This window comes from Varroa jacobsoni, unplaced genomic scaffold, assembly GCF_002532875.2.
Source record: "Varroa jacobsoni isolate VJ856 unplaced genomic scaffold, vjacob_1.0 contig00739, whole genome shotgun sequence".
In the NCBI taxonomy this organism is placed as follows: domain Eukaryota; kingdom Metazoa; phylum Arthropoda; class Arachnida; order Mesostigmata; family Varroidae; genus Varroa; species Varroa jacobsoni.
The window spans coordinates 63,910-84,556 of NW_019214516.1; the positions used below are offsets into that span (position 1 = coordinate 63,910).

The 20,647-nt window shown below is 41.9% G+C and overlaps 2 protein-coding genes across 7 annotated transcripts in view; one reads left to right on the plus strand and one right to left on the minus strand.

Moving 5' to 3' along the window:
- LOC111271531 (trypsin-1) overlaps window positions 1-4,360 on the plus strand; it is a 31,309-nt gene extending 26,949 nt beyond the window's left edge. For all 6 annotated transcript variants that reach the window (XM_022852395.2, XM_022852396.2, XM_022852397.2 and 3 more), the window contains exons 2-3: window positions 1,566-2,650; window positions 2,916-4,360. In XM_022852395.2, the coding sequence (XP_022708130.1) occupies window positions 1,640-2,650; window positions 2,916-3,194 (1,290 nt within the window). In that variant the 5' untranslated portion in view covers window positions 1,566-1,639 and the 3' untranslated portion in view covers window positions 3,195-4,360. The remainder of the gene's footprint in view (window positions 1-1,565; window positions 2,651-2,915) is intronic.
- An 8,512-nt stretch (window positions 4,361-12,872) lies between these two features.
- The window catches only part of LOC111271524 (G1/S-specific cyclin-D3), a 40,087-nt gene continuing 32,312 nt past the window's right edge, over window positions 12,873-20,647 (minus strand). Inside the window, exons 4-5 of the mRNA XM_022852374.2 lie at window positions 17,316-17,470; window positions 12,873-17,100 (exon numbers count right to left, since the gene is read on the minus strand). Of these exons, the coding sequence (XP_022708109.1) occupies window positions 16,843-17,100; window positions 17,316-17,470 (413 nt within the window). The 3' untranslated portion in view covers window positions 12,873-16,842. The remainder of the gene's footprint in view (window positions 17,101-17,315; window positions 17,471-20,647) is intronic.

The following is a 20,647-nucleotide window of genomic DNA, read 5'->3' on the forward strand; positions in this document are numbered from 1 at the left end:
AGTTAGAGCCGGCCATCAATAGGGAGATAAAAGGGGTATTATGAATAAACATACGCTGAGCTAATCGACTCACCCAAGAATACGTATCTATGTTAAGTTTACACTTGAGTAAAATTATGGTTTTCGTTTAGGTAGAAGAGTAGGTTTGCAGTTAGACGCTGAATTGACGAAAAACGGGCAGCAGTAACAGTAATAATTTGAATTTTAGTGACCCGCGAATTGCCTAGACCACAAGGGCGCTACAGAGAGAGGATTCACTTTTTCTATTCATGAAAAAATGAAGGTATAAACAAAAAAACGACATGTGTTATGTTTTCATCTAACAGCTTAATTTTTTTTAAAAGTTTCTGCGAACTCGAGACTTATGCGCCAAACGCTTAACGCTCTTGGACTTTGCATTGGTCTTGGCAATATCCTGGTTACCCGTCCCCGTTCTACTCTAGAAGGAATAGCCATCAAAAATGAAGGAGTGATGTTCTGCGGATTGATGATACGGCCGCTTACTTCACATAAATATACTAATAAATACAACAAAATTCAAAAATAGGTCATGCTCGAATCATTTAGTTGCCATGTTCAGTGTTCTTGCTACAGAGGGATGGTGTTACGTTCCTTTACTTAATTCAAATTCTAAAACGATAAAACTAACTTCGTGGGAGCTTAAAAAACCTAGTACAAGGTTCATACTTAAATAACTTATCAGTGAACGACTCCTGAACACTTTTCGTCAAATATCAAAAACTTTTTTACCTTCGATTTCGGATTGTCATTTACGAAAGCTCTACTCTGACATTTATTTATGCGTAGACTATTATTATAAAATTTAAGAATAATAATGTTCATGCTACTATCTGTGTGTTTAAAATGGCCAAGGCATATACCTCACAAGAGGGTAGTATATATGTTCATATACACATACGCAAGTATATATAGCGCTTTGTTTGGATTTAGTAAGAAGGGTAGAAGTGCATGAGCCCTCATAACGGTGGAAGGCCGAATCCACAACAGGAACAGTAGAAAAAATAAAGATCGAGAATTGTCATACGCCCAGTGTACTCGGCCCTTCACCCACCGGAGCGGGGAACGACTAAAATCTGCGCGATATGTAACCAGTACAAGGCATATACGAGGCTACGCTAACATATTGATGCTATATTATATTATAACTTTACAAAGAAAAGCTTATTGTCGATCTTGTTTTTCCGATAGTGTTTCGCCTTTCGGAGTACTCAGTCAATAATATTCCAAAAGCCCATTTGTCGCGAAGGGGCACTATGTTGACTTTAACGAAAAGCATTGCATCTTGGTTGATCTTGGCCTACTTCACTTATCTTGCTTTTCGGCTAGTACAATCCATAGAGTCTCTTAAAAAGATATGATGAAATATCGTGTTTTAAGCTTCAATGGGAATTTTAATGTGTGCTGAATATTCAGAAGTGCGCTCTACTCTTACGAACGTAGTTAGCTTGCACACCTGGCGATGATCAGGAATCATAGAAGCTACACTGCAACAACATTTAATCATCAACAACTAATTACGCATTCAATTTTTCTTCTAATTCCAGGAAATAGAGAATGACGAGAATGTTATTATCACCATCGCTCGTAAACTTATGAACAAAGTGCAATACAGAGTACCATGCTCCTGCTGGGGCGTTCGGGACAGTGGCCACCAGCGCTGCCTAAGCTCTGTTTTCTGCCCTTGTTACTACAGCTCATTTCCGCGCTTTTGCTGGCGCTCAACCTCGCAACTCGTAGCGATGTTTTGGCAAAAATCTACAACGCACAGTCTGTTCCATACCTCGACCCGATGTCTGCCGAGACTCCCAATCATCCCATCGTAGTGTATCGTGCCATGACGACAAGTAGTGGCACTAGAAACCGGAATCTCTGGAGGACGCGGTCCCGTTCCCGCTACGCGGCTAAGTCCAATAAGGGCAATTTTTTTCAGTTTGTTCGGAGGCCTTTCGGTCAACGCATAGTCGGCCGCCTAAATAACGACATTGATGGCTGTGACATAGGCCAAAAATGTGGTATGATTTTTAGCTGTCTCATGGCCGGCGGGAAGCCGGTCAAGGCCTGCAGCGGAAGCTTGCTCCAGTACTGTTGTGATTATCCATCGGAGAAGCCCATACAGCCTCCAATCTTTGGACCAGTCAAGAATGACCCATATTGTGGACGGAGCGCTGGCAGGGTAAGCCGAATCGTGGGTGGTAATGATGCCGAGTTTGGCGAATTTCCTTGGCAAGCATTTATCCTTGTGGCTGGAAGCCGTTGCGGAGGGGCACTTGTTGGCAGGCAACATGTTGTCACAGCAGGGCATTGCGTCGCCAAAGCCAAAGCTCCTGAATCGATCAAAGTGATTTTGGGCGATCTCGTGCTTAACTCAGACATCGAAGAGCTTCCTCACGAAGAATACAACGTCCTACAGATTCGTGTGCATCCGAACTTTCAATTCACGCCACAGGCTGACCGTTATGATGTTGCTATCTTAGTGCTAGATCGGCCAGTCCAATATCGCGAAAACATCATGCCAATTTGCCTACCCGAGAAGGGCGCCGACTTCACAGGACGTACAGCCACCGTTGCTGGCTGGGGCGCCATAGAGCCACGCTCGAAGCTACGTCCGCGCACCTTGCAGAATGTTCAGGTAGTAATAATCTATATTGAAATACATTGACTATATATGTATTTAACAGTAAAACAATTAAATGGGCACTTCTTTTTCCATACAGGCAATCATAGCAAATTATTAGTTAACCAATATTGCTAAATAATTAACACTAGCATTCGCACTAAACAATCAAACCATCATATACTAGTAATGGTGTAGCGGAAGACGCCTGTGAGAACCGTTCGTATCATCAATCGCAATGCCGGGTTGAAAATCTCAAATTGTTTGACATCGTTTTCAGGTTCCAGTGATGAGGAATGAACAATGCGAGCGGTGGCATCGCAAGCAAGGGATCAATCTGCGAATCCACGCCGAGATGATGTGCGCCGGATATGAGTTCGGCGGGAGGGATTCATGTCAAGGCGACTCGGGGGGTCCCCTAATGTTCAGCGATAACGGGGTCTGGTATCTTATCGGAGTGGTTTCGGCTGGCTACTCCTGCGCGAAGCAATACCAGCCCGGCATCTACCACCGTGTGGCCAGCTCCTCAGACTGGATCTCTGCCAACGTCTTCAGTTAGCAAGTTCCTGTTAATTGTTGTCCTAACACTATTATGCCCTCGTGGCATTTTCTCCTACTTGAAACATCACGCAGAAGCAAAAGTGCACGCGCACCAAGGAACATTTGTTAAATCGTCATCAGAAACACTGTGTAACAATCGAAAATCCTGAGGCGAGGAAAAACTATACAACTGTTTAAGATAAAACGGCGCACTCGATTAATCTTAGTACGGATAACGAACAGACATCAAATTCAATCTTTTTTAAAAATTACTGTTGCATCTTTACCGCTCGGGCGCATGGTTTGAGCTTTTGTTGTTCGAAGTAGAAAAATATTAAAGGCAAGAACTGTTTACTCCAAGCAGACAAAAGAATGTATTGGCAAAGAATTCTAAGTTAGGTTGCCCAATCTCTAACGTTACTGTTAGGATAGAGAAGGTACCTACACTAACAAAAGACTACACATTCTTGAGCACATACACGGTGACCATACACCAGCAGCGACACATCTCACAAAAGTGGGCCTTGTATAGATCTAGATAAGATAGGCGATTATTAAGTGTATTAGGCGAACACATAGGGTATATATTGTACATATGAAGGCATTAAGTTGCTGGTTTATTCCTGTTTTTTTTTTTGCTTTTTTTTTTTTTTAATTCAGTGCAGAATGTTCGGTACAAAAGTTCTGTCCCGAACTGCTTGCCTTCCTACGTCACCTAAGTGTGGGCGCTGGCCGCGTCGTCTGCTAATTACGAACTAAGTTAACTTATTGTAGTGGTCTTTTGCAACGAGACACTACTGCCGATTAGTTATTTATAGGTCGTGTTATATCAATAAATATGGTGAAAGAACGTAAAATTTAGAGATTACAAACGAATCTTTACAGATTGATACTGTTTCCTATTTTTGGACAGTCATCCCCTTTTTAATATTAGTATCTTTTCTTGGTACCGTTGTATCGAGAGCTGCCGCAAAAGTATAAACACCAATTGATAATTTGGTCACTTGAATTAATTACTTTGTTTTAGACGAGTCCTATCTTTAGAAAATGCATTGGAAAACATATTTCAGATAATTACATTTATTTATTTGGCAACGATTAACGCAGGCACGTCGTATAAAGGTTGAAATGTTTGAAATAATAACAGAACTGAATAAAATTTGCTATATAAAAATGTTCATGTAAGTAAGTTTATTTATTTACATAGAGCCTACCTCCTGCCAGCTTATTGATTCAATCTAGTATCGCCTGTCACATGGCACCGCTTGCTCCAGCTACTATTACTGATGTTACCAGCAATTTCGCAACAAAAGGACAAAGTCTCCTTTCAGCTTTCCTATCCCTACGTTATTCTACCAGTTATACTTAATGATGTTTTTGGCTGCTCAAAACGTAATAGGCGATATTGATTTTAGCAGATATAACTGCCAATGCTATGATTTATATTTTTGAGATGGCTCAACCTACAGCGAAGTAGGTTCTCCAGTCACCATCGATCATTGCCGATAGTCATCGACCACTGCTGTGCCGACCCACGCTACGTTGTTCCTGGTGAGCTGCACTCCCACAAATGTTAATTCATTCTTTAGCCCATTCGGCGGTAGACTTGCAATGGCTACCACCCCCAGAGGTGTTTTGCCGTTCTTTCTCGTTCCATCCTCCTCTTACGTTCGTGTTGTTTACTTCACTTGTCCTAAGTTCCTCTTCTAGGCGAAACTGCGATACCAGCACAACAGTTCGACGACTGGTCTGTCCTGCCGTTGGTAACTTGTCGGTCTTTATCTTGCCGCCGTCCCTTGTTGTCTAGTGCGCGTCCCTTGCCAACTGACTGTATCGGTTTGTTTGTTCGTCTGCTAGCCAAGCAACCGGCTCTTGTGCATCGTCCCCCCGTTACCCTCTTTGACGTAACACCATGCGTTCCTTCACAGACCCAACCCGGTTCGACACGGCCCGGTGCGACGGGTGCGGGAACCCGGACTATCCTCATCGGAATCAACCGGCCTGCGCAACTTATTTAGTTGTGCGACTACGACCGTGTCTGAAGCTATAACGTAGGCCTTCTTAGCGCACCGCAGCGTGGAATAGCAGCAATAATAACGACATAGTTACTTTATAGAACAACTAGACAACAAGCTTCCGATCTGGTTCGAAGCAAGCGTATATATATATATATATATATATATATATAAACAGCTAAAACAGCGGAAAGAAGATGGAAATGAGCAGAGAGAAACAATTAACCAAAGACAGCGCATCACCAACGAAAGCAATATATATATATGAAGATGGGTAGCATTGAATCGTGGTCACCGTGTCGCCGAAACAACAATCAGTACCTGGGATAATCGGTAGACAAATATGATTATAGCAAGGGCTCGTGCGAATCAGTAATTGCTTAATCTAACCATATTGTATTAACTACTGGATAGATTTTTCAGCTCGAATATTTTTTACTATTTACGTAGTGATAATATGATTACGTTGCGTTGTTTCACCTTTGTTACGTCGAACTGAGTTTATCATCGCAAATTTAATATATTAATAATATAAATAGAATATTTTACGGGCTAGTAATTATAAGTAAAATAAGGTGAAATTAACTTGAGACACTTAGGGTATTTACATACTAAAACCGCGATTTTGATATAGTATTGAGTGGCACTATCAGCTAGTCATCGTGCCACACATATATATATATATATATATAGAGTACATATATATATATATGTACTCCACAACATATACGTAAAGAACGAAAATCGAAAGGCACCCCAATGTTGGTTAAAGCGCCTGTTTAGCTAGCAAGAGATCGTAGGATCACAGGAATCTTAGCTGAACTTTCGGACCTGGAATAATTACTTCGATTAAGGACTCTTCGCGTTGGAAAATCGTATTGCCGACCCGGGCTGAATTGAAAGTCGCTTACACTATACCAAATTAAATGAATTTTTCTTCTAAGAGCCTTTCTAGCCTTTCTAAAGAGAAAGGCAAACTCATGATCGTGCCTTCACCGTCAGGACTTGGGTTGCACGTTCTCTGTAAATAATAGTTACTGACCCCATACTCCTACGGTAGTCAACGACTTCGTACCAAATTGCTGTCATTGTTTTCGGCAGGAAGAAGCGCCATGCTTCGAAATGCTTTTTTATTCGAAATCTCTATTATGGATCCAATCAAGCACTTATGCTATTCGCCTCGCTTACTTGATATGGTTACATAAATTATAAGTTCCAAAGAGAGAAACTTAAAAATCCCAGGCAGCTTGGTTAAGGAAGATAACCGTCATATCTTGATGGACATTACCTCAGTTGGCTGTCACTCGTACGATATCAGGCAAAGTGAATGGATTACGTGAACAGATCACTCTTCCCGCCATCCTGGGGATGTTCATCAAGGCATGATACGGTGCGACATATCATAAGTCAGAACCGGTGAGCCCCTGAAGGAAAGCAAAGCCTGGCTTTTAGTGACGATGTGTCGTGTCTATCAGCGTATTGTTGTTGTCGTGCAAACGTGCCCAAAGCGATCCTTTTATATAGAGCTCTGCCGTAGCTAATACGTCTGGCTGCCATCAATAAGTTTCGTGGGTTAAATATCGAGACATAAAAACGCCCCCCTCCTGAAAAGCAAATCCTACTGGATATTGATCAATGCCAATTGATTTCTGTTGCTTGCGTCAACGCCGCTCAGACCCATATTGCTGCTAGTCTCCTGTTGTTTTCTTCTGCTGCCGTCGCTAGCGCCGCCACTATTGATCTCGAGGATCTTCTTCTACAAAAATGCTATATAATGCAGGCTGAATGCGGCGCTTCAACTCTCATTGATTATGGTTCAGTGGTCATCGTTTTACGTTCTCGTTGGTAAGTGTTATTCTTACTCCTCTCGGTGATATTCGTTGTGAATCACGGCACTTCGGGGCACCGATTTTTTATCTCTCTCTGGCACAATTGCTGTTGTTGTCGTTGGCGCCGTTGTCGTCAGTTAGGGGAAAATATCCGGAGGAAAAAGACTTACAGTAGCGCGCGCACACATACGCGTCAATATCGGTAGGGACGCTACGAAGTCATTCACCAGAAGCGAGACAACAAGTTACGAAAACAACAGAGAATCAACCCCTGCGGATCGACCCCGCGCCATCTAACGGCTGCACGACTGCTTCACGTAGTAAACTCTTGATCAAAGAAGGCACGAGTTTGCACCAAACAGCTTTCACTGAACGTCTTCATGAGGCACACACGCCTCTCGCCGACTGATTATTTTTCGTGTGGCGTGCACGAAAGCGCAGAATAATTAACGCCCTCGGAGTCAACTATGGCATCTGCTAGGGCAATCGCCGCCGCATCGTCCAGACGAGGTGCTTTGTGCTGTGGTAAATACGACTGACAATTGTACGTGTCTGTGTCCCTAGTGTTTGATACAATAATGGACGCATGAGACGTAAGAAACGCTCTGTAGAGGTATGGGGAATCTGATAGGGACAGGAACACAAACGGGGCCGACTAACCGATAAACACTCGACGATGGAAATACCTTGACGGGGGGATCAGCAAGTGCCTTCCTCTGAAGCATACGTATTTTCAGCCAGTCGCCATTGTGAGCTACGCTGTGCATGGCCGTGTGTGTATATTATAAATGTTCAAACTTCAGGTATTGCTGTACTGACCCTCGACATTCAACAGGACGCAGAGGTATGGTCGTCCACGGAATTAATCGACAGCTATTATCGACGAATCATTGCAAGTCGACTGCCACGGACCATAATGGCACACTGCTGCGAATGTGGTTTGATCAATATCGCTCTATGCAGGAGAAGTGCAGACAGGAACAACTGATCGGAACATAAAAGCGGCGAAAGAGTAGGGGGTTGTATGGGAAGACGAACGAAGAACAACGCAGAGCGACTTAATCTAGGTGGATCTATGGTGTCGGGCCGAGGGGGCGTCGGGACGGCATTCGTGGCTCCGACCCATTCTGCATTGAGCAAAAGGGCGTCGATGTAGTGGACACGTCCAACCGATGCTAGCCTTAGCAACGACGAAACCAAAATCAACAAATGACTACAATAGCATCAGCAGATAAGAATCGCTCCAAAATCAGAGGTATCAGCTATGGAACAGCAGAAAAAAATGACCATTGGCAATTTTTTCATGGACTATTAACGCCGCTGTCTCCCGATACACCACACTACAATAGCCATCATATTGCTGGAAGCTTCAGGATCCGCATTTATTCGTAATGCAATGTGAGTAGTCTATGACGCTGAGTAATGAGGATCATTTGAGCGTACACACACTCTGAAATTCACACACACACGGTCATAGTGGACGTGGTCAGGTGTTGGAAAGCCAAGCTCTGTGGGAGCCCGACCTACTCACTGCCCGATAACGTGGCAGTCATATAAGGGCCTGACGCTAGCCGAACACACAGAAGAACCCTTGCGGGGGCGGCGTGTAGTTTAGAATATACCTAAGAAAGCCAAAAGGGGTAACTTCGAAGGAAGCGTTTAGGTAGACCTCGGCCACTGGGAAGTATGAGGCACGAGGGCTGAAATTTTCAATAGCGATGAGTTTGTGGGGTGTGAAAGCCATAGAAAGAATGATGGGAGTGGATATTGAATATGTATTTAGTTGAGACTAAAATATAGGTTTGTTTTGATAGAGCTCAAAAGAGTAAAGCGCTGTAGTTTCCGGTCGAACACTGTCTAATCAGGTGGGTAGTTTTGGTCTGTGTTAACTATGATAGACTGCTCTGCAGGGAATGGAGCCGCATCGTAAGATTTGCACACGATCTGCGGATACGATAATATCTATTTATTGTAATGAAAATATGGGACATAAGTGGCATACGGTCGCTTTCAAGTATATTTCGTCATTTTCAGATATATTTCGTTCATATTTAAATATATTTCGTTAGAAGAGTCTTAGAAACGAAGAGTAAGCTAAAGTCATCGATATTAAGGATCGCTTTAAAATAAAGAAATCTTAGCTTTAACACAGAATCATCGATTTGGAACTGGATCGGGCTAGTAAGTTAGTTTTCAGAGATCAACACTCATAGTGCAGGTATTGTCTGTAGTACGGAACTCAGGACCTCTATTGTGCTCATAAACTAGTTAATTAGAATTGTTTTTATGCGTAAATATTTCGCAAATACATGTTGGATATTATCAGACTGTTGCGTGAGTCTGTCAAGCAATATGTCTTCCCCTGCTCCTGCAAGCATACAAAGTACTACTAAATCTCTTTACCGAGATTTTGGTTACTTGGCCTTACATTTATAGGACCCTCATAAGCTTATCTACTCATACTAACAATTTGTGATTGAAGCTTTCTGAGTAGCCAACAGAAGGCTAAAGAAGTTTGTCAGCTACTGATTCCAATTAACATATACCAAAATGAACAACTTCGTTATTATCAACAAATTAATGGGCCTTGTACAGTTTCTAATCTAAGCTTTTACTCATCCTTTGCAATCTTCGATTGCTGACAAGATTGGGTAAGTTTGACAATAGATCTAAATTAAGCCAGTCATTTTTCCCTCAAGTTAAGAGGTAAGTTGACATCTAGCTTAAATTATTAGATAAGAATATCTCCAAATTTAAAATGTAATTGCAGTTAGGAAGAGTCATGGTATGAAATGCAAGCAAGTACTTCAAAGCACTATCACCGAACGCAATACATCTTATTTACATAGGTACATAGTTATTAAGACGCGTTTTCTGACATCATATTCGTTACCTGTTTGGAGAAATAGCATATAGTTTGACAAGAAGAGAGCGACCCTTGAGGTTGGTGGATTTTTCCGGACCGTCACTGCACAAACTGAAGGATGCTATCGAGCCTTTACATCTATTTTATCGTTACAAGGGCAACGAAAATCTGCATTATCTTTTTAGTACGTTCAATTTTTTTGCAATACCTATTATAGCAATGCTTAGTAATGAACCCAGCACACACAATACAGTACGCACTATAGTCGTTGAAATATTAGAGATTTTTAGTACTATTATAATAGATTTGAATAATAATAGCTGTATTTGTCCTATCGTCACCTGTAACTGTTGTGTTTTTTTCTCCAGGCTTCTCTTATTTTTTTTTTTGCTTCCTTACGATCAGGTCGCGGAATTTGTTCCACTGCTCTAGAGGGCACCGAAGCTTCGAATTTAGAAGATTAGATTATAACAAACATGCGATAAGGATGCGCTGGTTAGATCGGTCGTGGCGGTTGATGAAAGTTAGCGCAGAAAATGAATATGGCAGGTGACTTTTGCAACTGGCGCCTTTTACCTTCTAAGGCTTTAAGTAAAGATAAATCATCGGTTTGGTTATTGTAGATCGATTAAGCCGATCGTTCATCGACGTTAATGCCCCGCTTCGACGTCCAGAACGCCCTATGGGGACCCAGCTTTGGAACGTTCCACAGCTAGGTATGAGCGTCTCAGTTGTTAACCAACAATATGTTCCCTTGGCGCTTATGCCGCCCGCCATTTCGCTACTGATACCTGCTTCTGTACTTACGACTTCTATGTGCCATCAGTTTATGTTTTTTTTTGGGGGTTATTTTTGCGAATAGTGACTATTACAACTACTATTGTTACCGGGTCCTTTCGCCGTCGATGGTAACTTTGGCTGACGTTAACTAGAAGATGAAGATAAGGTGGCTTCTCTACCTGAAGCATCATCGGGCAAAGGCTGCCGACGCGTCGAAGCGCTTATAGCTAGCTTACCGACATTTACCAAGTATTCCCCTGCGTTCCTAAGAACTAAGGTAAACGAAGGCAGAATGGAACGAGCAACAACAAGAAAATAGTCGTTTGAGGAAGAAGAAGATCTGCACGGCGATCGCGGCGCCATAAGCGGTACACGAAAAGTAGAGCCGCTGAACTTCAGCACTCATAGTGCATGTATTGTTAGCGTTCGGAGAAGCGCTGAAGTCTGTTGCCTATGCCATCAGCTATTGCCGCAGCCATCGCCGATGCCCCGGCCGCCACTACAGAGAAATGACGGTCTGCTAACCGCTTTTGCTGCAACTTTAAGGCCACTTCGATCGTTGATTCACTCTAACAGCATTAGTAGAATCAACAGGCCAGGGAAAAAAGGCCCCCCTTGCAAAACAACGTGACACAAGAGGTCCGCACGTTAATACCGATGGTAATAGACAGGCGAGCAAAGAAGAACAACAACAACCAGCAAACTAATTTAGGAACCGAAAGTAACAAGTGTTAATTTAACTCAGAAACGGCGAGCGCGAACGAATGACGAAAAACGAGGAACTGCAACAAACACGAAACAAGAGGGTCTGCTTACTGCGCCCGAGACTGATGCTGCTGATGGAAACAGTGAGTATTTGAGAAAGACAATAGAATCGCGAAGGGGGTCCGTCCACATGGCTTCGTCCAGCCTTTTTTCACGTCCGCTGCCGTAGCGGCGCGGGCATTAGCTTATATACACAATAGAACAAAAGACGACGACGACGACAAACGAACAAGACAGAAAGTCCATTTACTGCTAATGGGGTCATATGTACTTCAGTACTGCTAGTTCAGTGCTCGCTTCTGGATATCACGTAGGTATAATTAAAAAGCAGGAGCAGTTAATGTTGGGGTTGCTGGCCTGCAAAAACCTTGATTCGCGCGCGCGATAAGTAAAAAGTTACCGTCGAATCGTGGCTGACTGTCTATCTGACCACGGCCTGCTGGTTACGTTGCCGCCCGTGTCTGTCGACTGCGAAAACGACCTTTGTTACCGTTGTTTAAATTCCTGCTGTTACTGCCGTTATAGCATTTTTTAACTTCTTTGAAAAATACGACTTAGAATTAACGAAAATACGGTTGTGATAGATGTCTATCGTTTGTTCAATAGCTGTTTAAGCATATGTTAGATCACGACGTTATTAAACATTTCTAGTCTCTAACATTAAGTCTATTAAATAACGGACAACTAATGTGAGGTGTGACTGTCCAGGAAGCAATGATCGACGGAAAATCAGAGCACCGCGATGGGCAGGGGCGGTGTATGAGGGAAACGAGGGCAAGCGATTTATATTACAATGTGAAGAGATAAAAGATTGCGCATGTAGACGAATGCAGCCTTCCATACTTTGCTACCCGTTGCTGAAATCAAAGGTACATATGCTAGAATTTCGAACCTAAAAAGAAACGACTGAAGCACTCTGAGCTCTCTATGAAGAAAATTAAAGTTGTGGAAGTCCAGTTACCAGTACAATGGCTTCTTGTCGCACACCGATAATCATTCCTAACTCAAGTTAGTTAGTAAATATTCTCAAATATTGCAAACATAGACCTTATTGGATTGATCCTGCAAGAATGAATCGAATGTTGTCTCTGGGAGCTATCTCAGTAGTTTATATATATAGGAACTCTGTCTGCCTAATGGTAACGAGTATCTTTGTTCGCTTATTTTAGAGCTATCAATACAGATTCGAATAGGCACTCATTTGGGTAGCTCTTAGAACACTGCACGCATTTTAGTGTTATATAGAAAAATTCCATAGGGGAATCAGATACCCACGAACCCCGCTATTTCTAGTTCTACATCATTTCAATGAATGGGTAGACGATCGTGCAACTTGGCACAGAGCGTGTTAAGTCCATATGCGATCGTCACTTTGTGCATAAAAGAAACGCAGAACAAAATGTTTAGCGTTCAATAAATATTTAAGTTACTAAAACGCATGATAACTTTTTGTTACTTATTTCATTTATTCATTTATCTGATATTACATTGTGGGTGTACGCTCGCTTTCAATGCTTGTCCAAAACACAACGGCAACGTTTTGACTGGGTCAACTTAATAACTGTCTCTATTTAACTTCCCCTCGCTATCAGAAATACATTCGTGTGATAAGTTAGTGGATTATCGTTTGTACAACTAATCCATCTATATTCAGCTGACCGAGCAAAGAAATCTGAAATTTTACATCCGGAATTGCTGCAACAGTATGTCCAACGTTGTTTACGTTCATTGGAAGATATCAGGCAATAAAGTGTCGTTTCGAATCCAACATACATTTCGATAAGTGTTCGATTTGAAGCGGAGCTTTTTCTATCATGAACTACCCTATGAACACGAATGCATTGAATTTTTTCAGCATGTAATAATTGCTCACAAAATCGTGTGGCCGATCAGAATCGTGCGTAGACGTACGGCACGTTCCTACATAGGTAGTTATTATAGGGATTGTACTTTTATCTATTTCTATAGGTCCACTTTGAGAGACTATGTGATATTATATCATCTCTACGGTTTGTTGTTTGTTCGCTAGAAATAATAGCCTTCCTTGTGCTGGTCATCGACATCATTGGACGACAACCCCCGTTTAGAGTGATTTACAATACAATGGGGCATCTCTAATGAGGCATATGACGGCTATCCGAACATTAAGTGTAAGCGACAATACAAAACTGTTGGGCAGCTTAACGCACCCAATTTTCTTCAACATCCGGCCTTCTATTAGCTGGCCAATGAGCATCTCAGCAAACGACTAGAGAAATCCGTCTTACGGAATCGCGCGGCAGAAGTGGGCATGAAAAAACCTTCGTCCTTCCTTTACAATAGTCATCATTACGGCTCGTAATTATTCAATTGTTTTGGCTACGTATTGGCATGGAACGCTTTAGGTCAACCACCTATAATTTTCTCCGAATGTCGCCAAATGTTCACTTGATGTATCGTAGTACTACAACGGAATGAACGACTACTTATGACCAGCGTTCGTGTTGAAGCTTAGCGAAAGCAGCGGAAGCTTGAAAATTAGTTTTTAGAAAACGGGTTTTTTTTTAGCGATGTAACTTCGCTTCACTCCGAAACTGTCTTACGGACACTCAATCAAATACATTGAAAGGAGCAACTTACTAGATCTTATTGGAACTCTAACAACAAAACTGTCAATGGTAATTTATACTTGAAGTTGTAACGATAGTAAAATGACCACTAATAGAGACAATAATAACCAGGTATTGCAGTCCATTCAATCAGTTTTATGTCATTCGTTCTCAATCAAATCTAGCCTATTTTTGCAAACTACGGCCTAGTTATAAACAGTCGAATGTATCTGCTTCTGACAACAGGCCAGGGCTCGACTCGAGTTCAGATATAAGAGCTCTATTTGAGTCAGGTCTGCTGCTGTGGTAAGCGTTCACTGTAGCGTTACTTCAGAGTAATGGAAAGATGACATGGCCACTGAGGGCAAAAGCGCAGGAGAGCTTGAGCAATGATGGTCGCGGCAAAGCTTACGTACGGCTTCGTAGTTGTTGGAAATGCTCTATCAAGATTCCATGTGTGTCGTATGCATAGACGTAAAATATGGCATGATACTATTGTATATTTCAGCGTATTCCACGATGGTTCTGTATGCCAAGTACATCTTATCTAGAAATCCCAGTCCGTCATACGTCACCACCATTTGTAGCGTGCACAATCGTATATCTATAGACATCGATCATAGTTAGCGGTAAGAAGAAAGACAACCCTGTGCCCTTTATGCGAAGCGTATCCTCGTTTGTTATATTTTGTTTTCATTTACTCGTTCCAACGGAACAACGTCTCACTTGAACGCCTCGAATACGGTATAGTAGATAGAATTTTCAAACTTGGTGCACATCGCTTTAGATGGGTGGAATTTAGGCACTTACATTACATACGAATGTAGATACTTGAAGACAGGGCACTTCGTCTGTTTCTGTCGCTGCTTCACATTAGCCAGCAGTTGTGTACTACTCTTGCTCCCTTTCATTTTCCCTTCATCATCCCTTGCAGTTCTTAATAGGTAGAATAAATAGACAATCATCATATGACTGAGCAAGTATATGGATTGATGTACGAATGACTAATGGAGTCGGCGGTGATAGGTAATGGATGCAATTGTTTCGTATCTGTCGATAAAGGATGACCGTGTGACATAAGCCGTGCAGACGTTGATGAATGATTGGGCAGTAAATGATTGTTTCTTCTTCCTTTTTTTTATAATGATTATAATATTATTATCTGCACATATATATATATATATATATATATATAGATATATATGTAATGCTTTGGTGAGTAGCCGTTTTCGGTAGACAACTGATTATCGTGGTCACCGATGGCGTTCCTTTTTCATTTGTTTGTACTGTGTATATTATTGGCAATGTTTGCGCACATTCACGGGGCATCTCTTCAATAATGTTCACACACGCGCGGAAAATAAATATAGTCTCTAGATAATGCGGATGTGGGTTCTCCTGAGCGTAGACGCCTCCTTCAGGTGTCCACCGAAGCACAGGAGGCAATTAGTATCGAATCTACGAGCATGTAGCACTTCTGTCGTATACACAGAGGACATTTTATACTGTGACAATAGATTTCACATGTACAAAAATGGGCCAAACTCCATTTGCGTAGTTAAACAGATGGGGGTGTCTACAGACGGATAATGCTAGCGATGAAAGTAACGATGATCTTGGGTACACGTGTCTAGCAGAACAGCTGTGTTTCTAATTTGTCAACGTTCTATCTAGTTAACCGTGAATAACACAGTACAATAGACATGTCATGGTATTATTAACAATCGTATCAAGAAACGCATCCTGACCACAACTCATAATACTTTTTTTCTCATTATATATTTTCTTTCGTTTGTTCGCTTATTTGCTTCTCCGTTATGTTCGACAAATGGCAATGGCTCGCTGGATCACTCTACACTTGTACCATACATAGGTCTCCCGCAGGACCGAACGTTGTCCTACAACGTGGATGTTAACATGTGGGTAGGTACAAAATAGGTTTATAGGTATCTCCATATTATAGTTATTACGGTTCAGGGTCACAACAGTGTATAATAATAATAATAATAATAAACATAGCGATTTTCTGATACTTCTAACATTTTGCTCGTTACAGAATAGAGAATATATTACCTCTTCATCATAGTCTCTCCTTTACATCAATTAATGTGTAAAAACACTTCACTGATAATAATTATAGTTAAGGATGATATTTAATTTTAAATAGTTATAAAAATAATACTGCATTTTTTCGACTGTCATCACTACTCGCATTGTCTTGTTGACAAAAAACGAAGACCTTTTCAAGAGAATTCGCCTAAAAAAAAATTGTTTTGCTGAGGAAAGCTTTTTGAGCAATCATTTGTGTTTGGTAGATAATAAGACGCTACTTCAGAATCAATCTTTTAATGGCTCAATTGCTTAATTTACTGAGTCATTTCTTACTGATCGTAATTTACAGGAAAAAATTATGAGATAGTTTAGTCTATTTAAAATAATTTTCTTCTAAACAACTTTTCATAGCTGTTCAAAAACAATGGACCTTTTCCATCGATCCAATCAGACATAATTTCCGCTTCTACGTCTTAATATCTTGAGCTGTCTAAATTGGCGGACAGTAATTTCGTCGTATGACGTGGCTTATCGACCAAATCACAACTTTCTTTACTGATGTCTGTGAAGTTGATGACGAAATCCATAAAAACTCCGAAACTGGTTTGTTGGCATTGCAGATCCTATAAATTGGCGTCTTTGGAGATTCAACCGGTATTATGAGAGAAGTTGCCTTTGATTTTGTGTCCCTTGAGTGTTAGGTGTAGCTTCACTTCGCAATAAAATATCCTGGTCTTGCCCGGTCGATTCCGACGTAGCTGAATCTCTAGGTTTAAAAGTCGACATCTTGTACGTCAGTTGGAGTTTCGGGCTGGAACTTATGTCCAGGCTCTGTATTGGTAGGAGTTGTACAATCAACGGATTTGGTTGCTGTAGCACCATCAGCCGAAGCGGTGGTAAAACCACCGCTAGATGGCGATAGTCCACCCGACGCCTTCGGGGGAGACGCTTTGGGCGCCATATTCGAACACTGGTAACTCGAAGCGGTCGCCAACATGTCAATATCCATCAAACAGCGAACGATCCTCTCCTAAAAACGAGAGTAGAAGTACGATAAATTGGACTCGAGTAGCAGAACTGTTGGGAAATTATATTGGCCGTTTGGTCGAATTTAGTTTACGTTAGACATATATACCTGAAGTGTTATTATTTATGGATACAGCCTTTAACTATCTTTTAAGTTTGACAAAACCATGAATACGTTACACAAGTCCAAAAAAAATGAACCTAAATATTTTCACTCACGGGTTTCTGGGTTGTAAGCTGCGACAAGCTTAGTATCATTTCGTCATGGTGATGAGCCGGGTAGATGAGACTCCGTGACCAGTGAAACCCTTTGACAGCAGCAGCAACGCATGCGGCCGCCAATAGTGAGGCGGCGTAATGTATAAAACTTGATTCTAAGTAATTAAACACAAACAAAAACATAGACAAAGTTGTTAGACACATTTGATTATAGATGCTTCTTCAAGTGCCAGTCCTTTTTCTCTAGGGCTGGAGACGCAGTTTTTTTCTAATTGTGGATTCACACCTGTCTACTTTCAGCCTGTTTTGTCGCACCTGATTCCTCATATACGAAGACATAATCATACATAAAAAATAAATGTTTTTAATCTGACAAACAAATAAATTGCTTTTATCGGAATTTAGTTTTTTTTTTTTTAGCGGATTTAAAGCAAGCTCAGTTTACGTTTCTGCTAACTGGGCAGTACGTTGTATCAGAGTATACTATTCCTTAACTATACGTCGCGTTCATCGCGTTCGCTCTGATGCCGATATCGTTGGCTGAGAAAAGCATGTTGAACTGCGTGTTTGGTGGGCATTTCATAATAACTGTTTTAATCAATGTATTTCTATGCAACACCTTAACATTGATTTCCCAGAACTGCTAATCGAAATTTCTCCGTCTTTTGCTATGCGGAATCATTCATGCCAAACACTGAGTCTCTATGAAATGACGGTCGTCTACAGACGGTGAACTGACGCTGTTTAAGTTCAACGCAAGATGAGTTTTACGACCGGGTGAACCTCGGGACTTTTGCTAAACGACAGCATGTGGAATTTCTATTAGGATTCTGGCTATAGACGTACTATTACAATAACTATTACTCTGGTGCAATACGGAACTGCACAGCGGGAAGCGAGGTGTAGCTATTACAGCCAGATTTCACCACGAAAATGAGCCACGTTTGGGGTGTTATCAGACGTTTCGTTAACGTATCAACGAGACTGAAATACTACTCCAACCATTGTAGGTAGAATGATTCTTCATTGAATGAAAAAAGGCGGCGGGGGTTCGTGAAATTCGAAAGCGATTTCAATTTAAGATATACGTATATCAACCTTGCCTATTAATTCATTTAACTTTAGGGCGCGAAAAATTTTCTTAAGGCGTTTACGTCCGGAAACTCACTCGTAGTATAGGGATTAGAATAGCAGCAGCATTAAAGCAATCAAAAGTGCGGGAATACCAAAGTCTCAACGATCTGAAGTCCGTTTATGACATCAATAAATTTGCCAAGTTCGACTCGAATAAATGACTTATTTACACAGACCCATCGGTGTTCGTTAGCCATCAACAACGACAACAAATACAGAATCGATTGTAGCCGTTATCTATTATACAATAAAGCAAAAGAGAACGCGTCTGCGCTGGACGTAGCCATTCTGATATGTTTATACAGTTTTTCACACTAGCCGACCTTCGCTTGGTGTTGGGCGTAATCTGCCTGCGTTTAGACCTTGATTCCGTCTGCGCCCTCAATTATAAACCGGTAATGAAACATCCAGGGGGTGTTTCTACATGCTACAGTAGCAATAATAATAACAATAGCAGTAGCAGTTGAAACAACAACGGTGCCAAGGGGGAGACAACTCAGCATATGTTGCTTGTGATTTCATGTCTACCCAGATCTCGCAATGCCGTTGTTGTACTCAACACGCAGACACATGGCCACAATCGCCATTCAACCCACTGCAATCAGTTACTGGATACCTCGGGGCCGATGAGTTCGAGATCGATGTGCGAGATGCACGAGACCGATAGCATTAACACAGCCAAATCCGCGATAGGGCTTTGTCGGTGGATAGACCTGACGGCTTGCCGGCAGCTAGACAAGCAGACGTTCGGCTTGAAGCTTTCAGCATTTCTCAAACACTTCTGGCGTTTGCGCCCCCAAGCTGTCTATTTATTCTGTCACCGAATAACGATTGAAACTTGCACTGTCCCCCTCTATTTTTCAGTGAAGATTCGCGCACGCAATTCTGGGGCAATTGCGAACTCCAGTAAGCAACCAAAGACCTAACGAATGAGAGGACGATTGCAAGTCAAGCGTGTTCATAGCAATGACCTAGACTAGATTAGTTGCTTGGTCCTACTGTCCTGGCGCCTGCCAAGTCGCCGGCAGGTTGCTATCGTTTTTGTTGTTGTTATTCTCCCAATGATGTGATCTCGAAGAGGGGATGCAGAAGAAACAGAATGCCAGATGGCTAAAGGAATGCAGGGGTATCGAAAGGACGGGAGGTTATGAGGAGAGCGAAAAGGGCCGATTGTCACGCACCCTACGATTCACCTCTTAGAACCAAAGCCCGAACCTCATGACTTGCTGATCTAACAACCTGTTCCAATCTACGTAGCTATTGTCGCCGCAACCTGCGCGATAAGCAAGCAAACCCAGAGGCATATCGCTGGTACGCACCGGGTGAGCTATTGCCGAGGGCATTTTTAAAGGGCCTAAACCAATAGTCTAGCTAACAAAACATACTGAGAAAAGTTGAAAAGCAGTCTTTCATGCTAGCACAGTGCAACGGGTAAGGAATGCTGCAGATATCAAGGTAGAGTGATCATACATGAAAAGGAGTGAATTTTATATTTCGTTGAATCCAGCTTTTGTTAAATTAGTCAAAGTTAGCTTAACAAAGCTGAATTTAACAGAAACGATATGAAGGCGTCCAGTCTCAAATTGTTAGCCTTTAGCATTACCAAACAGCAAGAACATTTTTTTTATTCCCTTTCTTTTTAATTTGGACGATCGTCGGCCGGTTCGTATTTTGTGAGCTTCTTGATTCGCTGGCCTGATTTCGCTTACCAAGTCGCCTATCTTATTCTTCCTAGCGCAGTGGCCTTACCCGAAGTGAACGAAACCTCCTCTATGTTAAATACTGTCCACAGCGCGTGCAGGTGGCGAGCAAACACTGTGCGGAGCATAGCTAATGAGGTCGCTCCAGACATCGGCCTGTGCCATGCAACGGAACAGATTGAAAGCTGTTGTGGCAAAGCTAATACTTCTACGACGTTCGTCGTCGACGATGTTTATGGGTACCTTCAGCACGTTCTGTTGTCAAGGGATACTGATAGTTTGGTTCCGTAAAGGTACCTTACTTTTGCAGCGCTTAGAACCATTATGTCGTATGAAGTGTCGTACGCCGTATGACATCTTTTAAATCTTCGTTCGGCCTTTATATTGTTGTGGCTCTTGTTATTAATATCATTATTACTAGCACCGTCTTAAGAAGCGAAACGAAGACCTGACCGAGTAGTGTTAAAAAACAGCTGTCCTCATGATCTATAAGACCAG